Consider the following 27021-nt stretch of genomic DNA (forward strand, 5'->3'; position numbering starts at 1 on the left):
TATACATAAGAATGCCAAGTGCCATGGTCATGTTACAGCAATTGTACTTCGGCTTACTGAAGCCAGCACTAATAAATTAGGCTTTATTATACAAAGAAACGAAAAGCATTGTTTGTCATAACTTTCCTTTTCTTTAATTTACACATCTAAAGTTAAAGAACAATAAATTCAGCCGGATAAAACACAGGATCACGCCTGCAATTCATTCAGAACCCCCGTGTGAATCACGTGGGCCACATGGTTAGTGCCTGTTGTGCTCCCCCAATTGTTTTGACCAACACCACAATGCTGCTGCTGTTGCATGTGCCTAATGAATGCGTGGCACACAAGTTTGCGCTGTATGTCCTGTTTCTCTGATCTGTACACAGACACACGCATTTGAGTGTCCAAAGGTGGTGCTTGGTGGAACCGTGGTAAGGAGAAATGGTACTAAGCAGCACATGAGCAGGTTGCCTTCAAATAGCTGCTGCACACAAAGAAGCGATGATGCGTCAAAGCACTGTACCATTTAGAGTGACTTGTATGCTTTACTGGCACAAATGCAGCTCAGATTGCAAACCTTAAAGGGCCATGAGCTGCTGCAAGCAGTTTATCATGGGCCGACTTGCTTTGTGCCTGCGACATTAAAACTGTGTCCCAGAGTGTGCTGGCAGTTCTTTGCCGTGACAACTCAGCTAAGAAGGTCATCCATTTCACTCTTGGACAAGGGCTTGACTGGCGCGGCAAAGGCAGGCGTCGAATTCTGCACTGGCGGTTGCACACTGACAAAGTTCCCAAAGTTGTTCGTGGGTGCCATTTGGTTCAGCTTGGGCCGCGGTGCACCCATCTGAGGCCCCGATCCCAGACGAGGTAACAAGTTGTCAAAAGCAGACGTGTTGATCTGTTGTTGCTGCTGCTGCTGCTGCTGCTGCCTACTGAGCGGCTGTGGTGGTGTTGCAAAGCGCGTGGTCATCGCCATCGGCGATGCTGCTGCCTGCTGGGCGCTCTGAAACCCCCACTGAGGCGTTGCTGGAGACAGTCCGGCTGAGGAGAAGTCGCCGGCGGGTGAGGACCCGTAACCGGGAGATGACCCAAAGCCTGGCGAACCCCCAAATGGATTGGACCCGGTTGGGCTCCGGATGTTGAGAGAGGCCAGGTTAGAGCTAATCAGGCTGGACGTCAAGTCCTTGGGTTCGTGTGCTGGTCGCGTAAGAGCGGGCTTGGCGGGAATCAGGGACGGCTGCGACTGTATGCGCTGCTGGAACTCTTGTTCTCGGGCCAACCTCTGTTTTTCTTCCATGGAGAGGGACTGCTGCTGCAACAGTAAAAAAAAAAAGGGGGGGGGGAGGAACTTGGCCATGCATATAAGCTTTTTAAAGCTTTAAAATCACAGCATGATGAAGGCATAAGATCTTCATGAACACTGACTGAGCTGTGCTGTGCGTGCCACGTTACCACCAAAGTATGCAGGCGGCACATATTATTAAAGGAATAACTCCACTCATAATTCTTAAATAAAGTTTAATAGCTTTAACTAAATTAGCTATAACTATGATTTATTCCAACTGTTTTTGCCAAATACACCTGGCCATGTCTATTTCACCCGGTGGCATCCTTTAATATGCCTGTAAGTTCTTAAAATGATCATTAAAATTCATGCTGCCCTCCATGAATGTATCATGGCCATTGGCTTCAGCATTTATTGAAAGTGACTAAGAAGCTTAACGTCTCAGAACAACACAGGAACTAGGAAAAATGCTATAGTGAATGGCTACGTGCTTTAATTTCAACCACCTGCACTTATTTAATGTACACCTAAATCTAAGCACACAAGGACTGTTGCATTCTTCCCCCGTTGTAATGCAGCAGTTATGGCCGGGAATCAAGTTCTATGCGAGGAAAGTGTGACTGTATGACTTGAATGTTTTTTACTGTGTTTCGGAAAAACCCATGTGGTTTTCTCAGAAAGAAAGCTTTTCTTGTAGCTTCGTGCTACAGTTGGGTGGACAACAATTCTATCTTTCATGAATTTTCCTCCACCATGTGAGCTTCTGCAAAACTTAACATGTTCTGTGTTTCCCTGTGCTTTGAATTGTCTATTAATTCGGTCTCGCACTGCGAGCTGCTAACCTCCTGGCTAGGTCAGCTGGTAAAGTTAGTGCCTGAAAAGGCAGTGGTCATGGGTTCAAAACAGAGATCAGGACAATTTTTTTTTTCAACTGTGACGCTTTCTTTATAGTTTCGTGCTGCAGTCAAGTGGATGACAATTTTCCCTGTCACTGTGCTTTTTTTTTTTGTACAAGCTGTGCAATATCTATGGAATATGGATGCAATCTATGGAATAAAATTTTCTAATATAAACTCTTTTCAGATACGAAACCTATCTCGCCCTCCTACAGCTTAAAAAAAATTATCAGCAGCTCATACCTTAGGTTTCTGCGTAGGCGACTTGGTGGCACTGGCATTTGGCGATGATGCTGAGAAATTAGAAATTCCCAGGTCATCATAGACATTACTAGTCTGGAATAAAAAGACACAGTATTTGAAATTGCCACTCATACTACATCATCTTACTACAGCTGTCACAAACTTCTCTTTGCACATTTTTTTTTTACATACCGTAGAGTTGGCTTTGTTTGACAGCGTAAGACCAGAAACAATTTCATTGGGATTGGTCATCTCCATTGCGGCACTGTCAGAAAAAAAAAAAAAAAGGAAATAAGAAATCCAGCAAGCCTAACATCCCTGACACATGAGCGAATTAAAATCATTTTGAGCAAACCTCTTTGCTTTACGCTGAAGGACCCTTTACCAAAAAGAGTTTCGCCAATGACACTAAATACGGTGTAGTCTCCTTCACATGTTTTCAGTAAGCGGTTGCAAAACACATGGCGTTAGAAAATAAATAATAGAAAATAGTGAATCTGGTCAATGAAAAGTGAAGAAAAAGCAGCTAATTTTAATCTTGTCAGAGGATTAGGGTAGAGCGTCGCTTACAGTCCACTTCGCTTCCATTTTGTTTGTTCAGGCATTGTGGAGAGCTGCCGTTCATTTAGTATTCCTACAAGTGTGTCTATCAGATGCCAATGACACCCAGTTCACTTGGCTACCAAAGTTCAGCCAGTTCGGCAGTGGAGCAAGGACAGAGTTTTGCCAAGCTGGTTCTGCCTTCCGGTACCGGAATGAGAATTGTGCAAATATGTGTGTGCAGGCTAGGAGAAACTGCTGACCTGAGCGGATGGGGAACATCGACCTAAATATATACGGTGCTTTCAAACACTGACAAAACTAGAGCCATGAGGGTCACACTGCCTCATGTAAGCCGGATACAAGGTCGCAGAGTGATGAAGCTGCCAAAGGCCAATATGATGTGGCAGTGGCAATCATAATTATGGAAATGACTATAGTGGTTTGAGAGTATCGCTGCACTAAAGGTTCACGGCCACACAAATTGTCACTGCCACGTATAAAATTGCTTTTGCAAGCACTCAAATTATTAATAAGGCACCACTGCACTTTGTCAAGTTTCTGTTGTTGAAAAGCTGTGCATAAGGATACCCCTTTAGGCCAATGAAAGAGCTAGGATATCTCCCTCTCTACAAGGGACCCATACCGAGAAGGAGATACTCCTTTGCCATGTGTCACTCCACGTCAACAGTTTTCCTGTAGATATGCCCTAGCCTAAAGGCTTTTGTAGTGCCCGTGTGTTGGGGGTATAAGCCAACGGCAGCACAGGAAATTGAAAGAATTTTTAACACACTGGTTCAGCACATTTTACTTCAGCATGCACAACAGCAGTCAGCTATGAGTGATACATTTTTTTTTTCTGTGATTTCCCATGGTGAAATGGAGATCTACGGCTATTTCACATGCACTTCTTAAATATGCTGTGTTGAGTCGCAGGTTATTTTGGCATAACGTTTCCCACTTCGTAAAAAGTTTAAAAAAGCACAGTATTGTAATGCTGTTAATACTATTTACGCAATATGAGTGGACTTTGAGCATATAATTAGGATATGCTGTACCTGGAAGCAATTGTCTTTTGCAAGATGATGCATGCTGAACATGTACCCTGAATGACGAGACAGTGTATGCTAAATGCACTCCAACTCATTTCAGTTTTCCTGCTTGTGAACCAGGTCCCATGACTACAATTGCACTCTGTCATAATCAATAACATCTAACATGAAAATACTTTCATCATGTCTGTTATTCGTTATAAGCATACATTCATGAAGTGCTGATAATAGCAGGCCAACATTTATATTTCATTACATTGAGTTTCATCTGTACATGGCCAGCAAGTGTTGCACTGGAATGAGTGCTCCAATGAACAAAGGTCTCTTGCGTTATGTCTGTGAATATTAGAATATTAGAAATAGCGACCGAGCACAACAGCGAGAAATGATAAGAGTGAACGCAGAGCAGAATATGAAAGACGCAAGCCGCGAACGGCAGAGACCAATGAGAGTGGCCTCTTCAGTGACGTGCGCATGGGAACCTGGCATCACGTGGACCTGCCTGACCGCTCAATGCGTACTCGTATCTGGCGTCAGCCAGAGCGCTCGCTTCGTACTCTCATCAGCTCACAATTCTCACTCGCACTTGCTTGGTTTGCCTGGCTTGGTCTCGTTCATGCTTGTTCTGATTGTCATGCTTTGAGATTGTTTCTTTACAATGATGAGTCTAAACCGAGATGTCCTGATGAAAATGCTTTTGTAGACAGCGTGCCACATCCGATTCTGTTCTGCCACATCCATTCTCTTTGACTTTGGAATGCAGCAACACCGCAGCAGAAGAGCACACACCAACATGATTATGACAGTGGCAATGTCATCATCACCATAAGATATGACTTGCATTAAGAAAGAAGGACGAAGGATGTAAACACAGCGCCAACCTATCAGCAGATGAAGGAAAAAGCATATGACATCTCGCACCTACACAGAGAAGGTGAAATTTTCATGCTGTCACGTGACTGCCGCAGTGGCTCGCCACCAGTTGGTGTGGGGGCTCTGCTGCAGCTGCATTTTAACATGGCCAGAGCACCGCACGCATTTCGCTGCTATACTCTTGAACAAATGTACACTCTTTGGGTCATATCTTGCCACACCACAATAGCCATCATCTGTCTTGCTTGCATTTCCTTGCTTGAAAACGCTGCGCTCGCTACTTTCGTGTCGAGAATGCTCTGTCATGCTGATAATGCGCATGGCGTTCGCGACTTGGAAGTATCGAGCTCGCAGCATTAAGAAAGGAAATGCGGACAATACAGACGACAATTATTGTTGCGTGGCGGGATACGAACCAAAGGGTGTGATTTTGCTTAAGAGTGTAGTGTGCGTGGGGCTTTCTGCGGCAATGATCGTTCCAAGATAGCGCCAGAGTAGCACGCGTCATCTGTTCACCAGTGATGCCGTTGATAAGGGCAAGCACATCCAAACAAAGCGCTACATGAGCGTAGATCTGTTTACGGTGGCTGCTCTTAATCGCTGTAACATGTCACTCGCGCGCTGCCTGTCACAATCTCCCGATTAGCGAGGCAGTCGCACCAAACTTCGCTCGTTTGCAATGCGCCGCCTGAGACAGATTGTCCATGCCACCCAATATATGCGACATGAAAACACTTATAGAGCCGCTCAAATGTTGCATTAGGGAGTATCGTAATCATCGGTGTTCCCAAGAACAGCCCTACAAATTTACTCAGCATGCTGTACTGAAAAACATCCTCTTCATCAAAAATAAGCCCAGGTAACAGCTACATTACCACACTAATTAACCACAAAGCCATTTGCCAGAGTGGCTTATTGGTCTTAACTGCAAGCAGACACGATACAAGTGGTATGCGTGTGTGTTTTGTCTCTTCTTGCACAAAGTCATACATAATTTAACGAAATCACCTGCAGTTATTATAGGGTGCCTTTGACCTAAACATCAAATTTCTGAATGACTGCTATAAAAGGCAGGAAGAACCAAGTGAAAAAAAAAAAAGAGAAAGGGTGAACAAACCTTTGTTCCTGCTTGATGGAGTTGAGCTGCTCCAGCTTGGCTTTGTGCTCCATTTCAACGGCAGCGATCATGTCCTTGACAACGCCCATGATGGCTTGGAACTGGTTGAGCGTCAGCCCATTCTCTATGGTCAGGGGCATCAAGAACGGGATCACTTTGCACGCCATCACATCCTTGGTGAGCCCCAGCTTCTTGTGGGACATGGCCAGCTTGTAGATGCCTGCAAAGGGCGTGAGGCTCGAAGTTTCGAATTTCTGTGTGGTTGCATAGGTGTGACAGTAAGGACACAATTGGCTAGTTGGGGCATCTTTATGCAAGTGCCTTATGCACAAAGTACAAAACAAAAACATGACTTGCAACTGCTGTCTTGCCCTTCGCAATTAAACTTAGTCACTGTGACGCTATGTGCGCATTTGTGTATGCGTAATGTGAAATAGTTTTCTGTCGCACGTTACTGTTCTAAGTATCAGTATATGTTTATCTAAGGCCTAAGTCAGTATATTTCACACCTTGGAACTGTTACAATATTGTCATAAAATTTCGAATATCAAAAGTTTGTTAATGACTGCCATAATGACAATATATAATAGCTTTACAATGTTTTATTTGCATCCAATTTAGGGCAATACTCATAGAGAGAATGTGGACATAATTTCTTACCAATTTCTCATATCCCAATTTTTTTCAACCTGCTCAACTATGTGGTCATACCTGGAGCACTGGCACCAACTCCACAGAATCGCTGTAGAATGGCATCCAAACTTTTGGTCACCATTCCATGAATGCTTTATGAATAAATCTCAATTATTTCCATTTGCCTATGGTACAGCCTCTAGAGTCTACAGGAGTATGCTTATCTAGGTCAATTGCTCACAGGGGATCCTGACCATAAGAAGAAAACTTGCAGAAGAATAAGAATGGGTTGGAGTACATATGGCATGCATTACCAAATCCTGACCAAAAACTTAACACTGTCAATGAAAAGAAAAGTGTACAACCATTGCATTCTGTTGGTGGTAACGTGTGGGGCAGAAACTTGTTTAACAAAGAAGCTCGCGAACAAGAACCGAACCAAGAGTGATTGAATGAAAAATGTTGGGCGTAACATAAAATGTCACTGTTTGCTCAGAGACCAAATAGCGACAGACGATATTGTACTTGACATTAAGAGAAAAAAAAAAAAATGGGAGCTGGGCAGGCCATGTAATGCATATGGTAGATAACTGATGGACTATCAGAGTTACAGAATGGGTGCCAAGGGAAGGAAAGCGCACTCGAGAACAGCAGAAAATTGGATGGTGCAGTGAAACTAGGAAATTCGCATGTGCATTGGAATCAGCTAGCACAAGACAAGGGTAATGGGAGATAGGAGGAAGTGGTCTTTGGCCCGAGTGGACAAAAAAAGAAAAGGCTAATGATGATGATGGCAACGATCATGCTAGCTGTGCCCACAGAACAGAGGGCCTGTTCTCACAGCATTCCTACAGAATAAAGCCTGGGAAGTTTAATAAACAGTCAACAAATTCAGTAAAAAAACAAGTTTTATGATTTCTCAACAATTAAAAAAATTTTTTTTTGTAGTATCTCAAAATGTTAAGTTCACCAAATCTGATACTTGTGCAGAACAACATGCACGTTTCTCTGTTTAACTTCTGGTCATATGCTTCTGCAAAGCCCAGCTCCTAGCTTAAACTTTTCATGATCATAGAATAAACTTTGCTGTGAGTTGCGTTCTGCATCCAAACATGGTGCTACTAAAATGCCTCACGAAATCTGTTGTGTATGAAATTTGGACCCAAACGAGCCAGTGGTTCAACTGAAAGTGCCATTGGTACTGGATTGTCTTGCCTATGCAACAGTCAGTGTAATAATATTTCTGATTCCTGCTGCTTTACCAGAAATAAGCACCTATGTGAGAAACATATTGCTGTTCCTTTCAGCACATGAACAAGTACCCAAATGGTACTTGTTCATGAGAGGGAAAAAAAAGAAAGGTCTACCCAGTATTCCCATGAGGACTGCAGGTTCTTTGGAACGTATTTCGGGCAGCACGGGAAGGATTTCATCCAGCACCAACCACTTGTCGAGGTGCTCAAGCAGCTTTCCCAGGCACACCAGACAGTTGACACGCACCTAAAAACAAGGGGAATGCACTACTGGTTGACGACATTCTTCTTTTGCAGGCAATTTAACTTGCTAGATTAGACTGAATTGTGAAGGCATTGACTTGTGAAACAGGAGGCATGACATACCGGTCTCCTAGGCTGCCTCGTATTTATCATGGCAGCACCACACCTTAGACTTAGAGGAGTCACAATATGTTAGTGAAGACAGACACCCACTTCGAAATAAGGTTATACCATAAAAACCAGCATATAATACAAGATTTTTAAAAATTGCTTATTAGCGTCTAAACTTACGCCTCATACTATATGTGGATCTAGACCGAAATTTCAGCCAGGAATCGGGCTCGCGGTTTTGGCTTTGTTATTGCTGCCTGGCTATCATCATCCTAATCCTCTTCCAGTGTACAGGAGGCATCATTTAGAGATGGCAAGGGTTTGGTCGCTGTAATGTGCCGACATAGCAAGTAAGTGCGCACCTTGGCAGAGCACGAGCTAACGTGCTAACCGTGTGAAGTGCACGCGATCAGGAAATTGCATTCTTTATACTCAGTGAAGCACCAAAATGTCAGTGCCACGAAAGTAGTACTTGGCTGCCTTCTAGGGCAAGGTGACTTTAGCTGTAGAGAACATCGGCAATTGTGTTGCCAGGAGGCAGTTTGGTGTACTATACGCTTGTATGACATGCATATCACAGTAAAACCTTGTTTATATGTTCTGGAAAAAAAGAAATGTGAGAAAAAATGCACTAACTGGGAAAACGTACAATCCGAAAAAACAAAAAGCAATTTACAAACTCAACTGTAGTTGAAATCTACCTAATGCGAAGCATTGCTCGAATCGTGGCAAGAGATGCTGACGCGTGTTGTTATCATCAACCAGTCGAGTGTGAGAAACATTCAAGCGTGCATTGCCATGAAGAGATGATTTACCTCATCCCAGAAAAAGCTGTTAGGATAAGCCCGGACATCGACCTGTCAAGTGTGAGAAACGTTCAGGTGTGTGTTCCCATGATGAGATAATTGCCCTCTTCCCCGAAAAAGCATCACCCTGTATGCCCTGAGCAGACACAGAGAAAAGAACGAAGAGAAGAACATACGAAGGGAAGGATCAAGAGAAGAAGACGTGAAAGGGAAGAGCTCGTCGACTTCAGAACCTGACAGAGGCACTGGTACTTCCACAAGTTCCCCAAGTTTTCGAAGAGAAGAGAAGAACATACGAAGTTCTTGTGGTCGTCGATGTGAAGACATCGACGACCACAAGACCGTGAGGGGTTATTTAAGGCCGTCCAAGTCTCTAGCAGTTCTGATTAACACAGGGACCACCCCGTATTAATCAGTATCGCTCGAGACTTGGATAGAGTCGCAACCACGTACCAATGAAGTGAATACACTCTTTTCTACTTTTTTTCATCATCACAATGCCCGCCTTCGTCGTCGTTTCCTGATTCTTACGGTGAAGACCCACCTCACCCAGTCGAGATCGTATCAGCGTTGAGCTGGTGGGGCTTCGGCGACCCAGGACATTTATAGTAGTTGTTTTCTTATTGCGTAGTGTTTTAAGACAGCAATGAGAAACCGAAACGAAGTCGAACTGGTGGGCGATGTCGGATGCCGCCAAAACGAAGTGTGACGCTTACATCGCGCTGCCTGCAGCATAGAACAGCGGCATGTTTGGATTATCGCCTACTAAAAGCATACAGTATGTTACCAACAGCACTATATGCCCCACGCACTCTATGTGCATGGGGTGGAGGGTGGGGTGCTAGGTGAAGATGTTTATTGCAATTGGTTGATGGCAATAGCGTTTATGTTAGCCAGAACAGTTGATTTCCCTGGTGCTTTTTTTGGCTTCACTGCCTACTGACTTCATGTGGTGGATGCATTTGTGACAGTCATGTCAGCACAGTTTAAAACCAGCAAACAGTGACCGTCTTCATGCTGCTGTAGAACATGCACGTACCCCAAAAGGACACACATGGTAAGTTGTATAAAATTCAAAAAGCTGTCTTACGGAGAGGAAACTGGTCTGAAGGCACAGCCTCTTAATCCTTGGCAACAGGGCATTCTTCATTGATGGGTAGTCGATCAGATGGGCAAAGTCCGGGATGATGTTGAGGCACAATTCCTGGACAAGGTGATGGGGGGATGAGGGAGTCGTTATTAATAATTGTCAATATCGTTAAGTTTAGAGACAGGGAAATACACATAAATAAATAAAGATGCTGGCAACTGCAAATGGAAGGGATGCAAGCCTACTTGACTTTCATGATGGAAGGAACGAAAAGGATAGAAAGAAGGAAAGGAAGGAAGGAAAAGATGCCCCAAAAAGGCTATGACAAGGACTAATGTGTGGTAGTGGGAACAGAAAAAAAAGTTATAGAATTACCACAGGCCATACTGTAAATTGCACTGATTGAACCATTTAATGCAGGCAGTCAAATGCATAGTCTGTCCAACAATGCACAGAATATCTCATGACACGCCCTCAAAAAGTGCAATAGTATTAAAAAAATATATGTTCCTCTTCCTTTTGCTGCCGCCATCAAATCTTGCAACCTCACGTCATTCGTGTGAGATGTACGCAACAGATTTCATGCCATATGATATAGCAGTTCTGATGTTTAAAAATTTGACACCAGTTGGATCAGACGCTTCAGGATGAAACCTACATGTACTTTAGGCGGGAAAGGACCTATGGTGACTATATTTTTGGCTGCCATAAACACTCTCTCACTGACTGCAGCTACAGAGATGTGGCTTCATGAAAATTTTGTCAGCAAAATTTGAACTTTTAATACCATGTTTTACCTGCCTTGATAGGGTCCTCCTTTACCTTTCACCCTACCTGGATTTGTTGGGCATCTGATTCGAGCGAGCCATAAATCATTGGCAGAACGTGGTTTTTGATGTCCTCGGGAGGGCACTTGGTCAAAAGTAGCTCCATCTTTTGCATGAAAATCAGTAGTATCTGTAACGAAACAAGGGAAAGGAAGTTTTTACAACAAAAGGTTGACATCAACAATGTTGCTAATAATGGTAAAAACGTAGCTTACTTTTCGCTGAAAGAAAAAAGAAATACCATTAGAGGCTCAATTTTCTGCACATATGGGCATAAAATTTTGAGGTGATGCCCAATTAATTATCCTCAGGCACGCTTCTCGCAGTACCGCACAAGAAAATGGTGGAATTATAAGTGAACGTCTGGAGGCTGCAGCTTTAACTATGAAAGGCACATTGCATAGCTTATATTGTAGCTGGGCTAGCTTGCTTTACGTGATGGTCAGTAGTAAGCCTGGAAATGCTACAGTAAACTTAGCTTGTAGCGAAATTCACCAGTTCACAAAAGCAGCATTAATCACTCAATTACATCAAAATTATAAATATATCAAATTTAAATTAATAAAAAATCTACGAAGTAACTTTATATGTTTTCAAATTAAGCAAACTAGTTTTCAGCCTTGCAAATAAGAACTTGTCGCAGGTCACAGCTAAGTATGAGGCAAACTTCAAAACTTCCTAATGTGCGTGTGATAAACCCTGCGGAAACGTCGCAGCACTAGTTGTTGCAGTATCATCTTCTGCACAGTGCTTGATGTTTGCCTTAAACACGATAGTGTAGCTATTTGTGGTGCTCTGTCATCATCAGAAACATCTCGAGTTTGGTTACTACAGTCAACTTCTCATTTGACCCCAACTGTTCAAATAATCCAATGCTGAGCAGATTTGTGCATGTTACAGAAAAAAAGTAACCAATTGCAATCAAAAATTTCTTCGTTCAAGAATGTAACTGATTACAGTTACCAATTACCGTTCCACAAACGTAACTGAGGAATCGCTCAATGGTAATCGATTAATTCTAGCTTACTTTCCTCCAAATTTTTATTAACATTGCATAAATACATAAAAAGAATGAGCTATCTTGGCACTTTCAGTAGGTGTTCTGCAGCCCTTCATATATTGATTACCTACACTAACAGCTACATTGTCAGTTGCTTATAAAGAAATTTATCGGTCATCGTCCCTCGTTTTTGTTCTGAAGACATCAGCGACACAGAAAGCTTCTGCGAGGAGAAAGAAGAAAGGTAAGAAGGGGGGGTTAGCCAGTTTGCTCTATGTGCACTCTGGGGAAAGGGCCGTGTTGTACTGCGTAAATATCCTGCATACACTATTGTGGTTACTGAGCATCTGGGTAACGTGACCAGCAGATTCCTCGGATGCTTCGGCGTTTGACGGGGGATGTTGAGGCAGGAACAAGTATCAACATTTATTCCAAGTTTTATGGGAACTAGCCTAGCCAGTTTTCAAGCTAATCAATAAATTTACACTTGCATTTGGGCATTATTCTATGTGCTTCCAACAATGCGTGCACACCAAGCAAGACAACATTAAGACAGTGGGGTCAGTGCACTTTTGCTTGGCTACAGATCGTTAGACAACACATTGAGAAGTCCATAGCTGCTGGATTGAGAAATTATACAGGGTCTGTCCCAAAACTTCCCAGAATTATTTTTCTAGTCGGCAATGCCGCCCAGCGGGACGGGGCTTCGGGCAGACAAGTTAGTGGGGGATCTAAGCTTCGAAATGAGACCGGCCTCGGTTGCCTGCGGGCAGTTGTTGAGGCAGGTCACGCTCCGCGCAGAGGTATTTACTGCACCCTCGCTGAGAAAAAAAATGGACCAGTTTTTCGTTATGCAATCAAGTTTTGTGTGAAACGGGGTAAAAATGGGATGGAGATGCTCGAAATGCTTCAGAGAGCTATGGTGACGATGTGATGAAACAAAGCCAAACTTTCATGAGGCACAAGAGGTTACGGGAAGGTCAGGAGTCTGTCAATAACGACGATCGCTCGGGATGCCTATCGACATCACAAATGGACGACTCAGTAAAAAAAGTGCGTCAAATTTTGGACAAGGATCGGCGATTAAGTGTTCGGATGATTGTAGAGGGCAGGCATTTTGGTATAACTAGAGGCTAAAGCAGGACAAAACACTGTCCCACACGTAAGCCATGGCACGGCGGGAGCAAGGCAATAAAAGGAGGCATCGTCCTGCCTAAAATCGGGATGTTTGACCACTTTACATATAGGCCCTCTATCAAGTGCAGCACTTCATTTGTGCTGGGACTTAGAAAAGACACCCCTAATAGCGCTAATGAAAAGCTGAAAAAAATTGTCCATATGTAGTTTTCTGCTATTAACATCCTAAGTGGCCTTTGCTATTGAGACATACCAAAACTGGTTCAATTCATCAGCCAACATCTGGCGGAGCATTAAGATGAGGAAACGAATACTGATCCCTGCGGGTTTGCCTCCATGAACATGCGCATTCATGAAGCAGCTACACGGCACAATCTTGGGCGTTATACAGGCAAACCCACTTATAACAACATTCAAGTGCCACGAAAATCCCACTGTTATAACCGATAATTGTTATAATGGGGTTGCATGAAAAAATCAAAATAGGGGGATGGCAGAGCTGCTGTTAGAAAACTATAATGGCGGGAAGGCCAGTGCCCCTCCCCATCACATTCCTCCATCTGGCTTCTGATTGTGTTCACTCGTTTAATGCTTCCTGGGCGCTCCGATAGCATGTAACAAGCCGCGGCTGTCGGCGTTAAAGAATAGCACTCGTATAACAACTGCAAAGAGGGGGAAGATGGGAAGATGGCTGCCAAAGCGATATGCACTCTGCCGAGGCATCGCTTTGGCAGCCCCAAGAGGCACCTTTTAAAAAATGGGAAAAGATTGCCACGGCTGCCTGTCAGCTTGAGAAATCCAGAAGAAACGCTTCAGTAAGATCGCCACAAGCATCTTGCAACATACTTTTCACTGGCTTGCATGAGAAAATCCAATGTCCGTCAGCCTTGCATGCTTTACGCGAAGCTTGCCAACATCGTTCTCCAAGGCATCCAGCTGCTCCATGTAGTGCAGCGCGAGCTTTCTCACGAAAACGAAGCACTGTAGGGACTGAATCATCTGCCGGGCCTCCAGTGAGGACAACATTGAGGCAGCCTGCCCTACCATGTCATCACTGCCGTCGTCGCCGTCGCTGTCCGATGCAAGCACATTCGTGACGATCGCCTCATCAGTTAGAAGCGCTTAGTTCCTAAATATATAGCTGTGCACTTTTTTTTCACTGCACCATCGTGCATTGCCGATGATCAGCGGGCAGATCAGCCATCTTCCATTTTGGCGGCGAGTCAAACGAGGCTGGGAAACCATGAGGACAGGAACGATTTTGATGCAACCAACAAAAACGAACGCGAATGATTAAGCTGTTTACAGAACTGCGCTGAATGTGGAGCCAGCAAGCAACCTTGGAGTAGCACAGCTGGCATGATACATTCGTGTTTCAGAGGGTGGCGTGGCGTAGAGCTGTGTGCACAGCCCATTCGTGTTTAGAGAGGTGGAAAGGCAACAGGAGAGAGGCACACAGAGAAGGCTGGAAAATGAGTGCGCGGCAGCTGTCAGGGCCATTGTTCAGCAGCTAAAATTTCTCATTTTCTTTTTTTCTTTTCAAGGATTTCGCATTTCAGAGATAATAAAAATGTTTATTCTCTCTTTATTCACTACCTTTCAGCAGGGGCACACAGCAGCCAGACTTCTTCGTTAAAAACGATAATGCGGCATCAGGGCATTGTAGTAAGCGGGTTACTTCACCATGGAAAACACACAAAGTTCATGGTGCAGCAGCTTCTCATTGTTATGACCGATATATTGTTAAAACCGGTATCGTTATAAGTAGGTTCTACTGTGCTGTAGTTTTCGCCAAATTCAGGTTCTCTAAACTGTGTTGCCTGTTACAGCTTGTCTCGTGATAAATTGACTTGCATGTAATTCATTACTGAAACAAAGTGATTGAATTACAGTGAGCGTTACCGAGTCAACAGTGGAATCATTAAGCTACAAAATTACCAAAAAATTTAATTGATTACAAGCAACTAATTACATGTAATTCGTTACGCACAAGTTTGATGTGGGGACAAGCTTGAACTGTTTAAATTTGCTTAACTAAAATGCATCTGAAATTCCCATTCCATTAAGGTGGGACAAGATGGCTTCATGAAAATGCTTAAAGAGGCAAGTTATCAATTCACTATGGCCAGTGAATCTAGTAAGACTGATCTATGGTCATATTATATAAAGATTCTTTCTTTCAATTCCATTTAATACTGGTAACAACAAAGGCTTGGTGTCGTGCCAAATAATGACGAATGGCCGAAAGAATAAAAAAAAAATGAAAAGTTGCTTTATACGACCCCTGGTATGGCCTGGCAAAAACTTGGCAGGCTTGTCCAGTGTTTAAGATAAGAATTTAAAAAAGTATTTAAAAAGTATGGGCACCTTTTTGTTGAATATGGTCATACTAATCATGGTCGACCTAACAGAAGTTGACTGTATCAAAGTCATGTCACACGTGACTCTGATATTATTAGTATTATAATTTCTAACTCGTAACTGATTAGTGTGACTAAGGCACTCGAGGTCAAGCGATCGGTTGAGCACTTGCAAAAAAATGGCACCCTAAGATCACTTTGTTAAACCAAGAAGACTTGGAAGGCGGCAATAAGGACGTCTAAAGCGACACCAATGATAAATATTAAGTATAGTTATAATGATGAATTAGCGCTTAACACTATGTGAGAGTGCAGTTCCTGCTGTCGTGATGTAACATGTTCTCTTTATAACTGGTAAAGTGGTCAACAAATGATGATACACAAAAGTTATCTGATGATAAATATCATGCTGAGTGATAGTAAAAGCCACTAATGATAAAAATTTACTGGTGCCACTATTTCTTCACACCACGATGTGAGCTCTATTTGCAGGAACATGACACTTTTTCTCTCTAGGAATCCAACTCAAAGCAGACAGTAGCATCCTGGAAGAACATGACCTCTCAAATTGCCAGTACAGCTACTACAATGGCACGTTGTTCGTTCCAGAAATTCTAAATTGAGGTATAATGGTGCAGCCTCCTTTCAGTTGCAATCTCCTTTGCAGCTAAATCATCTCTACACAAAAAAGTTGTGGCGAGGATGCTAGAGGGCTAACGTAACATTCTGGGTTGATCCAACCTTTGCTTGTAATGCTTCTTTAAACTCGAGCACAGCTTCGTACAGGCAAGACAAAAAAGGTATGCGCTACCTCCAAGAAAACAATTCGGGCACCACAGTAATGTGAATGCTCCATTTGACATACCTGAACGGGTTCCCTCAGCCTAAATATCGGGATCAGGTCTGGCAGGATGACTGAGCAGAACTCCTCCTTGCTGGATTGCTCAGCAATGAGCAGCACGCTAGGTAGAACAAACGGCACCATGTCTGAATTGGCATACTCTTTCACCAGGCAGGGCAGGACGCGGTGCAGGGCCACCCGCTGGAATGCAGCCGCAACAAAGTGAGCATGGGGCCAAGACAGCATGGGCAGCACTGTGCATCTTGTATGCCCTTTCAGTAAGTTTATGAGCTATGTATTTGCTGATTTCCACATTTTTTATGTGCAAGTGTACATGCCCCATCTGTGAAATCGGCGAGACTAAGTCGGGGGCCGCTGAGCTGGGAGAGGAAAGTGAGCACCAGAGGAGGAAGGTGCTTGGAGGTGGAGAAGAGGAGTGAGCGGCGGCGGGGGGAGGATGGCAGTTGCTACGGGCTCTGTGTGCGCTATGGATGTACCGGGTTTGTCTGGCGATCGAGAGGCCGAACGCTGCGCAAGAAGGATGAACAGCAAAGCAAGCGGCGGCAGGCTGAGCACGAGTTAACTGACCTCAAAGTCATTCGCAAGCACCAGGTACAAACTGAACAAGACTGGCAAAAGATGCGGGCTAGGCGTTGTGGTCTCCATCTAGCGATGCTCCTCCGGGAGTCACCTAGCCCATTGCGCAGGTTCGAGGATCCAAGGGGACGATCAGCTCAGCCGCGTGTATAGCGTGCGCCCAAAGCAGAGCGCCGGAAGCAGAAGGCCCAGAGTACAAGGAGGGCGTTTATTCGACAACTACCTTGCCATTGACTGTAACTGTTATACCCGTATCGGTGCGGGGCCCGTGAGCCAAAGTTCCTGAAAATCAAGGGTGGCACTCAGTATCAGAAAACGCTGTAACACGCTGCTATACTGGAGGATGGCTCCTAACGACCGTGCTACCAGGGCAACGTTCCTTCAGCTCGGTGTAGCTTCCGAGGGCAACTTGACGCAGTACGACCACACACGTGAAGTGAGCTGCGTCTCTGGTGTGGCTTCCAGAACAGGAGCAGCGAATAGGTGTGCACCCGCCTTGGGTCGAGGATCGTCGGGAAAGCCGGTCAAACAAAGGGGTGACTGAGAGAATCGGAATTCAGTACGCACCGTTTCACTGTTCAAGAGCTTCTCCCTGCGTTCCCGCTCTCTGGTTGGTTCGAGCCACCAGGAGAGAGGGAACGCAAGGTCCCACCTAAATAGACCAATCGAGTGAGTCCCTGGACCATTTGGGGGCAGACAACAGCAAGTGTTTTACAGTCCCGCTGCTGTTTTGCAGCCTTGGAGGAAAGAGAGAGGGAAAGCAGTGGCCTGCGCAAGCGAAGTTCGAAAGCGACCTTGCCACGATGCGGCTCCTATGCCCAAAACATGCTGCGCTATGCCACCGCAATGAAATGCACAACGCAATCCCCACAGCTTGCCCAGGAGACTCCCGAAGAATGTGCTAGGCAGCTCGCGACAATGCAGGCGTCAGGCAAGACAGTATAGCTTAGGAAATCTGGAACAGCACCCATATGCTTGCATGTAACCTACGTTCACGAAGTAAAATGTCACTATAATATTTTTTTATCTTGCTGTTTTTACAACTAACCAATTTCTGTGCTTGCTGCAGTAGGTTATCATGTGTTTCTGCTAATTTGTGAACACACCCACCCCTCATCTAAAGCCCTTCCAAGAGGAGTATTTGAGGTATTGTGAAGAAAACAAGAAATACAAGAAACAGACATGATATGACATTTTGTTGTCTACAGTTTTAGCGCCTGCTGTCTTGGGTAAATGACCTGGTAAACTGCCATCAATGTGTTTTTGAGGTGGATCCAGACTGTTCATGTCTTTGATGTTCCAAACTCAATTCCACCAGGGGCTGGCACCAGAATTTTTGTTTGGGGGTAGGGGCAGAGCACAGTTATTCATTTTTGATAAGGCTGCAAGTCGGGAACTTAGTCAGCGAGTGCTCTGTGTTAGTAGGAGGGGCGTGGTGGGAGGGAAGGAGGAAATCTTTGGCGGTCGCAATTCCTCCTCCCCCTTGCCCCCTGAATTCAAAACAGAACTAACTTGGGCTCCTTACATTTGTTTCAGCTTGTGTGCAAAATGTTACACTAGTCTGACAATGAGCAGCTACACTGCAGCTTGCCAAGCTATCAGAATCTAGAGGCTAGGCAAAGTATCTCACTCACTAGACTGATTACTTTCCTTAACATGACCCTAAAAGCTAGAAGCAGCAGCTCTTTCATATCTTCCTTGTACCTTGGGCATTTGTGCCAGAACTTGGGGCAGCCCCTTGTAGACATGGGACTTCTGAAGGTTGTCCCACTGGTAGAGGGAGTCCAGGTACTGGAGCGTCTTGACACCCACATCCTCCAGAAACTTTAGCTGTGGACAGAGGGCACATCATCAACACGTAGCACACTTGCCGAAGAATGACTAAAAGAGCTTGGCGCTGGCTACAGGCAATCATGGCCTTGAGACACCATAACCAGCAGTAAAATGATGCACAAGTATACACAAAACGTGATGCTGGATGTTCAACTGATTCTTTACTTCCCAAGAAACAGACAGAATTCACAAGGTGTGGAGGGCCCAGCTGCAGAAGCCTTCTACATATGGACTCTACACCTAGCATGATTTATGCTTCTTGAAAATTGTTGGCTATGGCATTGAACTGCTGAGCTTGAGGTCGCATGTTCTATCCTTGCAGCAGTCGCAGCACTTCGATGAGGGGTGAAATGCAAAAACGCTTGTGTATTTGGCTTTAGGTGCATGTTAAGGAAAACCAAATGATCAAAATAAATCGAATTCCCCCACTATGATGTACCTCATGATAAGATTGTGGTTTCAGCACATAAAACTCTAGCACTTAAATTAATTTTAATTAAGTTTAATGTCATGCCCCGTGTCCCACTGTCTGATCATACGTATATTAAGCATTATAATGTTATAGTAATTTGTATAATAATAATAATAATAATAATAATAATAATAATAATAATAATAATAATAATAATAATAATAATAATAATAATAATAATAATAATAATGGCTAGTTAGTCCACCTTTTAATTAAAAATCATGCTAACACTTCTGCAATTAAATACTGAGCCTGGGTGGCACGTTTATTATCCTGACAACAATTTGGCACAAGCATTAAATATCAAATGACATGGCAACAACAAGACGGAGCAAAGGCTTTCAACAAAACATGGCAAACTATCAGAGGCATAAAGGAAAAATGAAGTGGAAAGATCTTTCAAAAGTTTGTTGCAGTAAGACGGTACTGGTTAAATAGAAAGGCAAAGTGTACAAGACAGAAACAGGATGAACCATTTTTTGTAGAAACAAGATCTTTCACCCAAAGAACCCTAAAATATGTGCAAAGGCGGTTCCAAGTTGTGAAACGGAGAATGAACACGTTTGAGTTGGAAGGCTGGACTTGGGCACTAAAGAAAGATGGTGGAAGCAGACTCTTTGGTTGGTCTGAGCAGCAAACTGCAGCCAAGGTTCAAGAGGCAACAGTTTTGCCACATAACAAGGATAAGAAATGGGTTGAAATTGAGGAATTATGATTGAAAATGAAGCAAACAGTATGTGAGGTCATCCTAAAAAAACGGCAGCAATGCACTGTCAAAAAGACGATCTCGGAGCTAAAATTGCTCTTTTCATAATTCCCTGACTTCTTGCGGTTTCCTCTAACTACTTGAGCAAGATAGCTCAGGCGGAAAATGGCAAGCTCTAAGAGGCACTCTGTGCTGAGCTGCAACAATGTTAAATATTTTAAAATTTCATGCTAGGATAAAGAAGAATAGGATGAATGCACACTGCCATGGCAATTATCTTTGTAGTTGCACTTTCCTATGGGGCAACTATGTGCATGGGATTGGGATGTGGTCCGTTAAAATAATCTAAATTTGGCTAAAACATACTGTCGAAGAGAAGCCAACTTGCCAAATTTTATGAACTGTCCATTTCATTTAATCATTTTTCCTGACATGGCTCATTTTGCGACAGTGTCACTGACAATTCCAAAGTCTTTATGAGAACTTTATGAGAAGTCTTACGAGAAAATTTCCGCTACAATTCTAATTTTTCCCTGTTTGCTAGAAACTCGGGGAGAAGCTGGGAAAGGAATGGGCCGACACTAGGGAAGAATAAGAAGAACTCATTGAAAGCAGCAACTGTAGATAACGAAGTGCAAATGATAAAAGAAGCTGAAAGCAGGGTCACTCACTTTAGAGAACTGGTGCGCATCTGGCCTGATGTCTGGTGTCACACTCAGGAGCATTCTAACGTGCTCCTTAGCATCTTCAGGCAGACCACTCAATCTTCCCGATGACAGATGCTTCAAGTGCTGTGGGGAACGAGATACCAAGGCCTTTTTCAGCACACAAGACCACAGCTTTCATAGAATGGGCTCACTTTGTTTATGCACTGCTTCAGCGAGGCCACGCTGTTGTTGGCATCGTACAGAGTACCGCCCTTGTTGTAGACAGCATACACAAGAATGCCCAGGCTGAACATATCGCTTGCAGTGTCGTTGGAGTCTGCCAAGATGCATTCAGGGGCCAGGTAATTCAAGTTTGGCTGGGCGATGGGCGGGAGGTCTGGCTCCAGGTTCAAGCTCCGGTAAGAAGGCTGCAAGTCAAGTAATGGCACAGCAAGAAACCATCTAAATTGCGCAGCTCTGTTTCGTGGGCGATTATGCTCAACCACGGCAACCACGACACAGTCTGTGAAACACGTACACCATTTGATGCACAGTACATGGAAACTATTGCTTCAGGAAAGCACACTGTTTCGCACATAACCATGAACGACTTTAAAACGAGACAGATATGACACTCAACACATTGCACTGTGTCTTCTGTCTCGTTTTGAAGTCGTTCTTGGTTTTGTGCAGATTAGAGAGAGAGAAAAAAAGATGTTTATTAAATGAAAAAAAAAAAGTATTGTACACATATTAAAAGGCAACCCCAGTGGTTTGTCCAGCAATGTGCCTAGATTAGGTCAACTATTTTGCTTCGTAATATGTAGAGCAGCAAGCTGTTGTATATAGCTTTGTGGTGTTGAGGGGTCCCTCTTGGAATGATTAGAGCTTATCCAAAACAATGTATGACCAACTGGCTTCCAAGTGAAGCTTTTACGTGTAGTCTACCAATCCAGCTTAATATATTGCTGCTAGTGTCCCTTTAGCAATGTGGCCCGCATACTTCTCTGGCCTCTCAGAGCTTAAAGCAACGTGCATGCTGATTTGAGTACGCTTTCATAAAAAGCACACCTGCGGATCTTGTGGATTGCTGGCACCTACGCTGAAGTCAAACCCAGCGATCTTCCAAGCACCTTTCTTGTTAACCACTATCGACTGCGGGCAGAGGTTACGATGAAGGCGCTTCACGTCATTGTGGAGGAAGGCCAAGCCTTCGGACAACTGAAAGTAGAAGAAACCGACAATGAATAATCAACAACTGCCCCTGTCACATACTTCAAGAAATGTTTAAGAAATTAAGAGACAATCAAACTATCTCTAAGAAAAGCACTTATCTGAATTGGATACCTATGTCCTGCCTCAAACTACATATCACAGAACTTGCACGCAATTGACAGCATTATAGGTGCATTTTAACACGCAAGGTAGTGCAAATATGCCTTTATAGATCAAAACAGTTTACTTAATTGAACAAATTTGTGATGCAACAGAGTTTATGAACAAGAGCTGCCTGTATGCAACGTACCTGTAGGAACCCATACTTGATTTCGACATCAAACAACTGATAATCCTTGAGCTCGGGAGGAGGTGGAACAGGCATGTTCTCAGTTTCACCAAGAATGTTGGCTAAGCTACAAAACGCTGGTTCTGTTGCGAATGCCAGGCTTTCCCTGCACACATACAGAAGAGAGGCAACCAATGCAGACAGTTCAGTTTTACATAACATTCCCAAACCTGATTAGTAGCAAACATTGCTCAACACTTTGAAGCCTTGTGTTATAATACGTTGAAGGGAATACAAGGTTACCATCATGTGGAAAAAGCAATAAAGGCCTAGAACAATCTATATGTTCACTCCCGCACTTGTAACTATGAGTCATGCATGCACACCTGAGCAAACAAAAACAAAAGGTTAATTTAGCCATTTACGGCATGGCACTGAAAAACATTTTCTTGAAACCAGCAACATGCTGGATTGATTGCGATGCTTTTCAAGAAATATCATCACCATCATCATCAGCCTATTTTTATTATGTCCATAGCAGGATGAAGGTCTCTCCCAGCAATCTCCAATTACCTCTGTCTTGTGCTAGCTGGTTCCAACTTTTGCCTGCAAATTTCCTAATTTCAATGCCTCACATAATTTTCTGCCATCCTCTACTGTGCTCCCCTTCCCTTCACTCATTCTGTAAATCTAATGGTCCACCAGTTAGCAATGGCGACAAGCGACACGATGGAGATGGCTGCCGCATTTGCTCACTGCCTACAAGTTGAACCCCATGCGATCTACGACGTGGAGTGATGTCTCCTTGGTGTTGATGGTATGAGGACAGCAAATACCCACCAAAACTGGCATGATGCATGCTTTAATAATTTAAGTTGATGTGTTTTGCTTTAAAGAGCAGCATAAAATATTTCTGAAGACCTTGCAGTAGGTTTTTATCCTTGCATGTATTAAAATTTATTCGTATGCTTGTTCCGTGTGACAATCGGTAGTACTTAATTGAAGTACATCCAGTTCTTGCTTTGCGCTTTGGCTATTCGCTCGTAGCACATCTGGGCAATGAGCGACCAACTCTAGATTTTCAGAAATGAGTGATCAAGCAACAAGAATGAGCGATCTGTTCACGTAACGATCTGTCACTCCAAGCCGTTGCTCATCACTGTTGCACACCTCTCATGAGGTTTGGGATTTATCTGCCCTGTGCATTACACGGTCTGTTCAGCTCCACTTTTTCTCTTAATGTGAACTAGAATATTGGTTATCCTTGTCTGCCCTCTGATCCACACTGCTTTCTTCCTGTCTTTTAACATTACCTCTAACATTTCTCGTTTCATTGCTCTTTGCGTGGTTCACACCTCGTTCTCAAGTTACTTTGTTAACCTCCATGTTTCTGCCCCATATGTTAGGACCGGTAGAATGCAATGATTTTACACTTTTCTTTTCAACAACAGATGGAATATACTGCTGAATAAAATTTTGAAAATGAACTTATAAGAATGGAGATACTACTTTCCCCATTCCTCCTCAACTAATTATTGCTTCTTCTCAGCTGGGGCGGTGCCAATAGCAGTACCCTGCATATCATTCCTTCTTTGAGGTTGGTGTCCAACAAATATTTCTGAGCGTGATAAAAGAGCAGTGACAGAATGGGTGGGGCACATTAACAAGTACCACTAATCTGTTTCCTTGAAGGAGGTCTGGAGTGATGACTATGGGTACATGCATGGGCTTTTGCTCGGGAGTAACTGATGATCATAAATGCCAGCCTAATGGCTGACATCTACAGCCAGACGCTTGTAAAACAAAGTGCTCCGGACCTCCGAAATCCTTCGTTATAATGGTCACTTCATGAAAAGGTTGCCCACCATACCGCTCATAATAGAGCAGTCTAAGCACATAAGTTCGATAAAAGAAAACCTTTCTCTGATATGAATTCAAGAGAGACTTAGGAAAATAAATCGCGAATATTTTTGAGCACAATTCGTCTGACAGAATGTGCAATTGCAGCCAACCTTACTGCATTAAGGTTCACAGCGTGCTCAGTAACGAAACGCAATAGATATGCAGACTAAAGCTGCGGATCATCGAACGCTGCTATCGCCTCCCTTCGTGTCAAAATTAATGGTCCGGTTACAGGATCTTCATCACTGTTGCCTTTATCTACACTCGCATCCTTGTCAACATGTATGGCTTTGAAAACGTCACTGGCAGTCAATTACGATGACATCACCACACTGTCGCTAAATGTGATGTATTCGTCAGCCAACCCACCCGCTGACTTATAACAACCAGCGTACAAGTTGAGCCATTCCTGAAACAGTGCAGTAGGACTACATGTGACATTGGCAGACTCATCAAGCACTGCTGTTAGCTCTAGTGCACACTGCACCTCGGTGACCTCTGCGGAGAGCAGTGGCAGAACTGCTACGTGTTGTTCATTGTAAAGCAACAAATCAGCCGCCGGGGACACCAAATTTCTTCGTACAGGCAAATTCGCTGAAATGCTCTTCGTTGTAAAGATGTTCACAATACATATAGAACAGAGAAATTCAGCTGGGACACAATCAGTCCTTTATAATACAGGTCGTTTCACTGCAGAGGCATTCGTTGTAAAGGAGCTTGACTGTATATGCTGTTACGCATGTCTATGATGTCATAGGCAGAGGTAGAGGGAACCTCTAAATCCATAAGAAAGAGCGAGCAATCTTTTATGTGAGTCTGTAGGCTCCCTGCCACGTGCAGTGAAATAATGTTTGCTTCACATGTTCATGCAGCACTGTCTACAGACTGGGAATTGCTTCACAGCATGTTGAAAAAGTGTTTCTGTGCCCCTTTAAGGAAACCGGCTCAAAAGCAGGACGCTGTAGTTAAGTGTCATTTGATGGATATAAAGTGTATTGCCGAGGCACTATGAATTGTCACCTTGATTCTTCCATCGGATGCTGAACGGTGAGAATGCTGGGATGCCGGAGCCGTGTTAGCTGCGCCACGCCTTGCTTCAGAAGTTCCATTACGTGTTCCCTGTCCCTTCTGGAGTAGCGGTCAAGCTGCTTCTTCTCGAGGACAAACACAGCTGCCTCCTGTTGATAAACAATCAGTGTTACAATGCTTAAAGCTGTGCAAAAGTTAGTTATTCAGTGCTTAAAGTTGTGCGAAACATTACAAAGTACCATCCTGGCATGACAATTGTCTTCTGCATACATTGCCTCTGTATTAAATGATTGAGCTGATCAGTGTCACACTTCTGCTTCCTTCTCGTTGCAGTGAGCGGAAGATTTATGTGCTCTGTATACACATGATGCTATACAATGTGTTTTAGCAATCTCAGACATAATGCACAAGCCAGTACCTCTTTGGTGCTTCGCTTTGTGGCCTGGAATATCTTCCAGAGAAGACCGGGACCAGCGCTTCCCACATGTTTGATAATTTCGTACTCTCGTGTGACCGGGTTGCCTGGAAGAACGGTGCTCAGGTTCGAAACTGTGGTCCTTAGCCGGTTGAACACCTCCATCCTTGGCTGTGATCACAGAAAAAACGAGGTTATCATTTCACACAGCTTAACCCATCACCAAACAAGTGCTCGATAAATAATAAAATCGAGGCAATTGAGTCCTGCACTAACAAGCTGGTTTGCTTTTATTTTCACAACGCGGAAGACGACGTTTACAACGCTTTAAACTGCGTTCTCAAACCAATCTGCACACACGCGACTCGTCCATGCTGTGCGCGTAGTGGTTTTGCGCCATGTGTTGGCATGCAGCGTGCGACATGTGCGCGAAGCTCCTCGTCCGTTTATTTGCAATAACAATGCCGGCAAGTGCGGGCGATGGTTTTCAGCGGTTTAGCGAGCGGCTGTACAACACCGGCTCACGCCTCTGCGCTCGCGAAGTGAATCATCGCGGTCGACGTATGCTTACTGGTTTCTCCGCAGAGCGCTTTCGTTGAGCGCTAGCCTTGTAGAGCGCTATCTACGCCGGGTTAGTCGCATCGTTCTGAGATTGAAGAATACAGATCGCAGCAGCTGGTTTTTTAGTAGCCGGAATGCACAGTCAGGGCGTCTACCAAAATGCTCTGCAGACAGCTCAGCTGACGACGACCCTGCCACGAGCCAAAGTACGCAGCATCGCAGTCTCCCGACGTGGCCTCATGAAGGAGCTTGCCCAGCTCAGGCCCAGCGAGCATGAGCTAGAGAATCAACGCTGCAGTTCAAAAAGATTTGGGCAACGCATTGCCCAAATGCACACACACGCACACGGGATCGCAGACAGGAAACTACGTCGGCTACGTCATTACGGCTATTGCATAAAACTGCAAGGGAAGCTGCTCTGCCGGCTCTCTGCGCCTTCAGCTTTGCCCACAGGTGCCGCTGTGAGCGGCGACTGTCTAGTTTTGAGCGGCGACTAGTTTTGAAGTGAGGGAAGCTCGCAGTAAAATTGAGTATGAAGAACGGCTGAGGAATATGGAGGAAAGTAAATGGGCTGGGAGAGTGTTCAGGTATCTGTACAGGCAAAACATTGATTCACAGTGGAGGAAAAGAACTAGGAAGCTTACCAGCAAGTATGCGGCCTGTGGGGTGGGCAACACAGCAACAAAGAAGGTCAAGCGGAAAGTCAGAGAGGCTGAATTAATCTCATGGGTGGCGGCAATGGAAAAGAAACCTGCCATGAGTAACTACTTAAGGAAAAAAAACGAAATTAGGAAAGAAACCATTTATGATAACTCAAAGGGAAGCTCATTACTTTTCGAAGCGAGATCGGGATGCCTTAGAACACGCACGTATAAAGCGAGATATAAGAAGGAAGAAGAAGCATGTGCTTGCTGCGGTAAAGCTAGGGAAACGACGGAGCATATTTTATTAGAATGTGAAGACATCTATCCAGCGGTCGATTTAGGCACCACTGGCCTCCTTGAAGCCCTTGGGTTCAGCGGGAGCAGTGGAAAAGCAAACAGGTCCGCAATAGACATCAGTAAGA

At 44.1% G+C, this 27021-nt stretch overlaps 1 protein-coding gene across 2 annotated transcripts; it reads right to left on the reverse strand.

Annotated features, from left to right (window-relative positions):
• Positions 1-108: 108 nt before the first annotated feature.
• Positions 109-26358, reverse strand: LOC139057521 (SCY1-like protein 2). 2 transcript variants are annotated; one of them, XM_070535898.1, is made up of 16 exons: positions 25966-26358; positions 25398-25565; positions 24971-25128; positions 22070-22214; positions 21616-21765; positions 20757-20972; positions 20569-20688; positions 18591-18716; positions 16314-16490; positions 10959-11081; positions 10125-10238; positions 7989-8121; positions 5989-6208; positions 2599-2671; positions 2407-2499; positions 109-1291 (listed from the first exon to the last, which is right to left on the reverse strand). In XM_070535898.1, exons 2-16 carry the CDS (start codon positions 25557-25559, stop codon positions 671-673), a joined length of 2631 nt encoding a protein of 876 aa, XP_070391999.1. In that variant the 5' UTR covers positions 25560-25565; positions 25966-26358; the 3' UTR covers positions 109-670. The 2 variants fall into 2 exon arrangements, with proteins under 2 accessions (XP_070391999.1, XP_070391998.1); XM_070535897.1 differs by having other exon boundaries at positions 109-1294.
• Positions 26359-27021: the final 663 nt, after the last annotated feature.

This window comes from Dermacentor albipictus, chromosome 3 (assembly GCF_038994185.2).
Source record: "Dermacentor albipictus isolate Rhodes 1998 colony chromosome 3, USDA_Dalb.pri_finalv2, whole genome shotgun sequence".
Lineage (NCBI taxonomy): Eukaryota > Metazoa > Arthropoda > Arachnida > Ixodida > Ixodidae > Dermacentor > Dermacentor albipictus.